A 9,272-nucleotide genomic window follows, 5' to 3' on the forward strand; every position below is an offset into this window, starting at 1 on the left:
TCACAATCGTGGCCCCGGTATTAGAGGACCCGAAAATTGATCCGGAATGACCTCTCCTGCTGACGGGTTTGACTTCGTTTTTACCCCAAGAATACTTGGCATAGCCATCCCACGCGTGCTTCATCATCTGGAATGAAAAGGATGTGAGAATTATGGAAATGCCGTCACATACATTTGAAGGCTGGGTTCAAGGCTGAGAGCGTTGTGTCTTGCCTAGCCAGCCAAGAGGCCATCACTTCGTCCCATTTGTGCCGATAAACTGTGCCGTATTCGTCTCAGGTTGAGTCGCCATCTGTGGTAGTGGTTAAGGGCTAACAGTTTCTTGTAGGGAAGGGTCAGGGAGGAGAATCGAACCTGGGACCTCTCTCTGGGACGCTAGAAAACGGCACCAATTACTATGCCAAGTCTCATCGCCAAAGCGAATAATGAAATGAGAACCCTTGGCAATGGGCTGGCAAAATATGTGCCGTTGAGTAAGCTTCGACAAAAATAGCATTAGTTGCTTAATTGTGAAGACACTTGATGGCTCAATACAAATCTTCTAGTAACAGCGGCATGTGGCAAGCTTTTCCTCATGAAGAAATCGCCCTTGAGAAAGGCTTCTTCACTCGTCCAACCATTCAGAGGGAGGGACCAGATTCAAATTCGATTACTCTGTCGTAACTTAAAAAAAAACCTTATCGCTTACGTTTCGGACAAAGTCTCGTTTGAGTTTTGTATCTAGATCTTGCATTATTAGGTCATCCGAGTTCCGCGCTACTTCCAACTGTCTTTGCACCATAGCTCGGTGGACCAATTCGGCTCGATTGGGTGCGGGCTCACGGTGACTCATTGATACCACAAAAAGCACCACTAGTCCAGTAATTACTGAGGCTAAGCCCAGAGCTCGCTTCTTGTTCACCATGATCTTCATGGAGACTGAGGTTGGACCCAGACGAGTTTCGAGGGGGGGATCAAGAGTAACCCAGTGGAACTAAGAAAGGTCGTCGTTGTTGGTCACAGCTGTTGCCTAAGATCGTCGTGCTGTAGCTTGACGACTTGGACTGATGATCGACCGGTTTGTTTCTCGGGTTGGGGGAATGGGGGGCTTATCTCTCAAACTCCCTGGCTCGGCCAAAGTGTCATTCTATCTTGGAGGAAACTGCCTCTCAACAAACACGTGTAATGTCAGAGTGCGAGGCAACGTCAATAATTGATAGACAATGCACAAAGCTGTTTGTTGCTTTTAATGGCAAGAATATGGACTTATTCCGCCTCTCCGACAAACACTCTTTTACTGCATCTGTGTCGATTGTCAAACCACGTTGGGCCCGGCCATTAGGAACATTAGCGCATACCTGCTGAATGCACCGTAGGGCAACCCTTACATGGCCGACATAATTAGGCAGCTCAGCCGGCTAATTTGGGATTCGTCGGATTACGCAATTTTAATCCTGTCATTGAATGGTGGGTTTCAGTCGAATGAAGCAATAATGCTGCTAAGAATAGACTGGTTAGGCCCCCTAATGGCGTAATCAAGGTGCTATCTAGACCCGGTGTTAGCGGGGCTGCTAACTTACCCGACTAACGGTCTCACGGCGTTTTTGCACATCCGGGTCAGCATCCGACCCGCCCTGAATCACTATGGAGGCCACGGGGGGGACCGGCGGGTGGGCGGGCGAAGCGGAGGAAGACCGCTGGGCCAGATCAAGTTGAGGTTTGTCCAAGACGCGTTGACCGGCGGCCTTTTGGCGTAGCTCCTTGATCTCCAGGTCCATCTCGATTTGGGCCAAGAGGCGGGCCTTGTCCTGAGCTTGGTGCGGATCGGGGCGATCGATGACGCCGTGTCGCAGGTTGGGATTGAGCTCAGCCGGGTCTAACCGAGGCGGGGCTGGGATGATGAAGTCCTGACCGGCGTTTTTTAGCTCCTGGTACACGCGATACACGCGGTTCTCGTGCAAATCGTCCATGGCGCCCAAGCCCAGAGCGGATTTCTCGGGCAAGAAGAAGATGGCGCCGAAGCAAACGCAGGCGAACGTGACCATGACCAAGAGAATGAGCGATTTCTCGCGAGGCCGGAAGAAACCTCGGCCCAAAACGGACGGCATGATGAAGCCCACGAGGAAAAAGGCCTCACGAGCTCAGGTCGCGCGCGCACCGGGCACGAAGAGGAGGGGGAACACGGGCAGATAGGGTCAGGTGCGCTCCCAGATCAACTCGGCAAGTCCACTGTCCAAGCGGCGGAGGGAGGTCGATCTTGGGCCCGCCATCCAATGTTCACGGGCAGTATGCCCAAGAATCCAAGAAGGACTTTTGGATAAGAGTGATACTAACAACAATAATAATAATAATAATAATAATCAAGCTGAGGCTGGCCGTGTTCCTCGGGGTGGGTGCCTGGCTGAGTGGCTGAGTTCCTGGGTCAAGCTCTAGCTTCTGAGTGTGGGCGTGTCTCCGAGGGCTTCACTGGTCCTCCACCACCACCTTGGTCAGGCTGATCAAGAATCGTGTCATGTTAATCCGGGTGTGTCCGGGTGCGTCCGGGTGTGTCCGGGTACGTGGGTGATGTTGTTGCTACTGGGTTGCGTGCGTGCGTGCGTGCGTGCCTGCTCAATCACTCGGTCGCTCACTCGGTCACTCAGTCCAGAGGCGGGTCTGGATGTAGGAGGAAACGAGAACTGGAACGGGACGGGAATTGGAACAGAAACGAGATCAGGACTGAACGAGAAGACTAGCGGCTAGACGGCCATCCGACCAGATTGGTATCCAAATCGGAACGGGCTCGTCGTCGTCGTCTTCTCTCTGGGGCCACACACCGGAGGCCAGGAGGTCAGGAGGCCAGGAATCGGAAGGAAACACGAAATACGTGTGCCAACTGTGCACTACTGTACAGTGCCGAGTGGACGGGTGGACGGGTGGACGGCTGCACGGCAGGGGCTAGCCGAGGCCCTCCACGATTTCTTTCTCTATCCACTATCCGAGCACTCCATAGCTGGCTGAAACGGATCAGCCCACATCTGACAGCAGCACTCACCAGCGAGCCACCACCGACCCACCAGCGCCCTGGCCCTCCTTTTTCACTCACTCACTCACTCGATCGCGTCACTCACGTTGACTGGATGGAGCCAGGTCAGCCAGGTCCTAAAATACAGGAATCAGCACTTCAGAGAAAGTAAACAAATCGAGCGCGAGGGTGACGTCATAGCGGATAGAAGAAGGGAAGAGCACAGAGAGAAGACGTCGCCCTAAAACGTTGTTTTTTTTAATGGTTGCCCTAATGGTGGATAGATGTACATAATTGCCTTTCCCCCTTGAGGCCACCATACTCACTACTTCTACTTTTTGTAATGATAAGGTTGCTTGGATCCTAACCATTACGCCCAGGGCATTAGTCATCCCTCAATAAAAGGAACAAATTACAATTACAGTTACATTAGTCAAAAATATAGTAATTCATTACACAACCATTACTCGAAAAAAAATATATAACGGCGTTACTCGTTACAATTACCTTTACTAAAAATTTAGATGACCAATATTTTGTGGTTTACCCCATCCAGACCATTCTTCTCAAAAGAAATAGAGTTTTTTGACTCAAGCAGTCCTAATGCATTACATTTGAAGATTGCTTGTCAACATTTTTCAATAATGAGTCTTAGCATTTAATCTTGGCATAATTATTCAAAATGTATTGCATCATAATATTTTGAAGAATCGAGATTGGGACCCTGTATGGGATAATGATTGTTAAAGGTTTGAAGCAATGTCGCAAAATTGATGATGGCAAACATTATTAGACATTGTGAAGGCAGTAAAGCTTCTCTTTAAGAAGTCCATCTCCTAAGTGAAGCGAAAAGAGGAAGCTTTGGAAATTTGAAGCATCATATTCAAGCCAAAGAGACATTTCCTGTGCTTGAGTCCAACGGAATTAGATTGAAAAGATATTAACACTAAAGTAGCAAATGCAACAAGATTCAAGACCAATAACACTTTCATAGCTGTTAAGAGCAAACACAAGTTTTATGTGACCAAAATATGCTCAATGAATTAGTAAAAATGGCAATCTCTGTTGAGCTTTAAGGTTCTTCAGCTGTCATAAGATAAATGAAAAATTAAAGGCCATTCTGGAAGCTGAAAATAGAACAAGAAATGAGCAATTCTTGTAGATTTTGGGTCATTACAATAACACAATTTTAAAATGTAATGCAATTACGGTTCCTTTTTTGGGAAAAGGAACGAATTACTGTCATTTTATTACTAATGCCCTGATCACACCCACCCGGGGTTCACTAATAGGCTTTAAGAGTGGTATCCTCAATATTGATAAGGTATTTTTGGCACACCAAGATTTGTAATAAGCAATTTCAATATTAAAAAGACAAAGATAATGGCTTCTAATGAAATTCTTGCTTGATTTAGCTCAGTTTTCTATATAAAAGCATTTGAAGTTTTAAAAAGCTAATATTTTAAACATTATTTTTGGTAGAAACACATTTTGAGGATTCTTTGTTGGAATTCAATTGATTTTTTAGCAATATTACGTCCACCATAGTTCTTGCATTTGATTGTATTTCTATAGCTTGCAGAAATGTAAACACTTATCCTGCTAAATGCTGATAAGTTATTGAAAATTCATGTTGATCAATTTAATGCACATTTTTTTTAATTCTTTGTTTGAACTTGAAACACAGAAGGATGAAAAGTAAGCAAGTAAGAATATTTTGAATGGAAAGTATGCCTTGGTGTCTCTGTATTGATTATAAATCATAATAACCATAATAGAGACCATGGTACTGCTAATAAATGTAATAACTCGTTTCCGCCCAAGCTTGTCAAAGCAGCCGGACCCCGGCCAAACGACCCTTTGCGCTTTTTTTTACTACCAGCGGTAAGAAAAGAATGGAAATCACTAATCCTCCAAATTCATCACTCTTATCATCCAAGGATACTAAAGCTTTAGAGTCCCTGTATCATCCAACACCAATCCTAAGATTTAAATATAAAAAATATAGTGTATGAATTTGGTTCTTGTACTCAATGTTTAGCTCAAGTTCACAATCATATTGCATCTTTTGACATATTTTCACATTTTGGAGGTTTTTTTATTGGCGCCATTATGTTTATTCCGAGATATATTGCTAAATATATAGCCCAAATCCCCTCATTTCACAGCCTATCCCCATATATATCTTATATCTAGTGACGTCACCTCTGTGGACGTCACCTACCTGGCAGCTGGAGCCTTCTAAGTGCGCACCTTTGGGATGAAGGCCGATGCCTGAGGCCCTGTAAGTCGGTCCAATTAGTGCCCGATAGTATTAGGGTTCGACCCAGAGTTCAGCGTCCCATGTGATGAAGTTTTGAACCTTCAATTCTGTTACCAAACGACTATACTAATTCATTGCCCTAATCTCAGTTCTCAATCTCCATTTTCAAGGGACCAGGTCTTTATTTGGTCGGAATGGTCTTTCCAGCCTACCTAACGCCGTAAACCCAATGGATCAGGCCAATCCTTTTATTGTGAAGCATGCATTATGTTGCAGCGTGGTTTACACATCCTTCAGCTTGTCTTACAATAAACTTATCGAATTTGTCTAATTACTATGGCCAAAGTGTGCCTTAAGCAAATGGGAAACTTAACCTCAAGACCTACCAAGATCCAAGACTATTGCCACTATGAACCCCTCCCCCCCCACCAACTGGAATGATTTGCCAACCTCTCCCACGTGCAGTACTTCATTATTCTCTGCTCTCTTGTTTGGGGGTTCACGTTACCAAATACAGCAATGCCCAAGACTTCTCATCCAGCTTGAAATAAGAAGTCACGCCATTGTTGTTAAAAAAATGCAGAAGTATCCTTCATATCATAGGGCTTCAGGACTAAGCCATCCTTTGTACAAAAAAAGTCGAAGGATTCATGCGCTAGGATAACTCATAGTTGTTGCGAACTATTCAAAGCCATTTTTGGTCGAGAGAAAAGGAAAAACAAAGTATTGGCTTAGGCTTTATCTCATACGAAAAGGCCAAGACAATAATTGACTTTGACATGAACTTCCTACAAATAGCGCTTTAAAGGCATATACCGGGTGCGTCTTAAAGAACTGGACTTTGGGACCAAAATTTGAAATGGTCATATCTTGGTCAACAATGAACTGAGTGCGTCAAAATCTCATTTGCGAACTCTTGTGACATTAGTCAACTTAAGCTATTAATCAGCCCTGCTCTTCGCATTCATACATGCCTCCAGCTTATAATGGAATGCGGCGCAATTGTTGAGAATGAATAGCTAGTTGAAACCCCTATTGACACATTGAAGTAGCAACTGCACGATGAAAAGCAGCACACATTTTGGGAGGTCATTGGGGCACTTTTCAAAACAGTAGAGGTACTAAAAATCCAAGATATAAATCTCACTATTGGACAATAACAGTTTCTAAGGTTTCAAAAAGTTTATTGCAAAATTACGAATTCTATAATACAAAAAAAATCAGCCGCAAAACGGCTTTTTTCTTCTAAAATTAGTTTTTATGCATGTTAATGAGTGAAACTTAGACAGTTTATAAAAATACCTACCTGCATGAACCCTTCCTTTAATGGATAAAAGAACTGAACCTTTAATTTAATCCCTCAGCAAAGAGATATGAGGCCTCAAAATTAGGAGTGATCTCTCAAAATTTGACGATGACGTCATCTTCCTTTCCCGCTTCAATGAGTCAATAGGTGTGGGTGAGTGTGACCATCAGGGCTTCTTTGAAGTAAAGATTCTGAAAGGAAAAATGCTTCATCACAATTCTAACAACGTTTGCAATGCAACAGTGAAATAATGAACCTGAAAACAACCCAAGAAGAAGTGTTTTTCCTTCAGACAAACCAAGTATTCAATATATTTTGATTCAATTCAGACAAACCCAACATTCAAAATGATGAAAGATGTTTCAATCAAATTCCAAATCTCAATTGTAACTTTGTTTTAACAAATTGAATGGTGGTCTAAAACTATTTCCAAGCAATTGAAATCATATAAACAACCTCTCACTGCAACCACTTGTCGTCAGTGGCCAACCCTTGTCTAGCCAAGACGTTATACCCAAAAACAATCAACTCTGACACGTCCAATAAGCATTTTGTTGGCTGAGAGACTTCCCCAACATCTTGGAGAGCCAGAAAATTGTTTGAAAAATGATATAAAGTGTATTTAATCTTAAGATACCCTCCAAGGTTATGTGAAAGAAATAGAAAGGGTAAAGGAGGAGCACTAAAATGGTATATGCGGGTGGTATTGGTATTGGTGTTGCATGAGGGAAAGAATGAAATTATTTGAATGCCATATACCTGTAATAAAACACCTTAAATTCACTGACTGATTGAGATTGTCAGGCACTTGGGGGTAGGTTATTCCAGGTATTCACTGACCTAATAGAAAAGAATGCTTTCAAACATCAAGATGAACTTTGGGGACGACCAGGTTTCCTAGGGACTCCTTGTTTCTACCTTGTGATTGACACGCTGATATGTATGGCAGGAGTCTACTGCATTGAGACCTCTCATAATCTTGAAGGCCAGAATAACGTCGCCACTTTCTTGTTTATGCTTGAGGGTCGTCAGTCCAAGGTGATCAAGCTTCTGATAGTAAGATCCTTCAATCCCAGGAATCATTCTCACTGCCCTCATCTGCACTTTCTCAATCAATGTCCTTCCTCAACCAGGGATTCCATGACCAAACAGCAAACTCAAGGTGGGGGCAGATGTATGTTTTTTATATTCACAGAAAAGTTTCCTTCATCCAGAATGAGAACACTCTCTTGACTTGTCCAAGGACGGCATTTGCCTTTCTTGCTATGGTTCCAAGGTGTAGGTAGGGTTTAAGGTTGTCACTCACGAGGATGCGGAGGTCATGATGATATTTAACAGACTACACCTCTGTGCCTCCCATAAAATACTGAAGTCCCTTATTGCTTGATCCAAAATGTAGCACCTTGCACTTTTTGTGTTAAATGACACTCTAGTCCAGAGGGTCTAGAGGTGGAGATTATTAGCACTGCACCCCATAGGATGTTGCTGAAAATGTTTGCTGTTGTGAAAAAGCAAATATTTAAGTTTGGAACCATCAATAATGCAAGCAACTAAATCTTCCTATGTTTTAATTCTACAAACACCAGCAATGGATGGAGTAATGGGGCTAGCTGAGAACACCTGATAGTGATTGAGGTTAATCATATAACTTCCCTTCTTCATATATGCAGCATGATTATTCAACACCAAGAAATCTGAGTTCCAAATAAGCTGGAATATTTTCAACTTTTGACAAAGGCGATTGTTTCCTATGGCTGGTCAAATTGAAGAAGAAAGGCGCTTTGAAGCTTGGATTTTTGTTCACCCAGGCTAACAACCCAATCTTGCATATTCCTTGATAGGGCAATGAATGGAACTTTGATTCTCCAAGTTAAGACATGTCCAGGGGTTCACAATCAATAAGGTTGTGCCAATCTGCCAAAACATTTCAAGTAGAACATTTTTCTCACTGGAATATTGATCAGCATTGACCACTCATAGGGTGGGCGGGTTGAGTGTGAGTTGAGTGATCAGGCTGATAGTTTGATCCCATTTGTACATTATACGACAGATTTTGCCCCACCCATCTCTTGCCACCTGAAGCCCACTAAGAGATGAAAGTCATATTCACTCACAAAATCATCAAGGGGATCAACAAAATGATTGCCTTGCGTACAGTGAGTCAAGAGCAATGTTCCAAAGAGCGCTTTTGTTTTGAGGTTTGTTTTGTATTTGTATTTGATGATTTGTTCACCAGAATTTGCACGAGCTAGCATTGCTGGCTCAAAAAAAACTGAATCCAGGGTCCGTTCGAAGACTTTCATGCGCCATCACCTCCAGAGATTCTTTGGGTCCAAACCATTGGTTGTCAAACCAACGTGGGTGAGAGGTTCCAAGAGTTTTTAATGTCAAGACAATCATTGGGCAAATTTCAATTCTTTGAGTTGAGAAAGCCTAGCATTAACATTTTGGGTAGGTGCCAAAATTTCGGCATGAGCCGAAAATTCCCCACCCTCGATTCAACCAATCGGAAGTTCTCATGCTCTTTCCTCCCCTTCCCCTCAATCGCATCCCTCCTCGCCTTATTAACATCCCTCTTAAAAGAAAAAAAAACCCATTCCCTTTTCCTTTGGGAGACAATCCCACGAAATATCCTTGGCGACACCGTTGTACGTTGGCTCAAGTCATCAACATCATCCTCGTTGGGCGCAACTTGACAAGCGTTCTCTTGTGGGTCTATC

The 9,272-nt window shown here is 43.4% G+C and overlaps 1 protein-coding gene across 1 annotated transcript in view; it reads right to left on the reverse strand.

The window, feature by feature from the left end:
• Positions 1-2,362, reverse strand: part of LOC131880098 (mannosyl-oligosaccharide alpha-1,2-mannosidase IA-like) — a gene marked incomplete at its 5' end in the record, with an annotated part of 17,342 nt that extends 14,980 nt beyond the window's left edge. Inside the window, 1 exon segment of the mRNA XM_059226607.1 lies at positions 1,570-2,362. Within this exon segment, the coding sequence (XP_059082590.1) occupies positions 1,570-2,087 (518 nt within the window).
• Between the last annotated feature and the right edge of the window lie 6,910 nt (positions 2,363-9,272).

This window comes from Tigriopus californicus, chromosome 5 (assembly GCF_007210705.1).
Source record: "Tigriopus californicus strain San Diego chromosome 5, Tcal_SD_v2.1, whole genome shotgun sequence".
NCBI classification, from domain to species: domain Eukaryota; kingdom Metazoa; phylum Arthropoda; class Copepoda; order Harpacticoida; family Harpacticidae; genus Tigriopus; species Tigriopus californicus.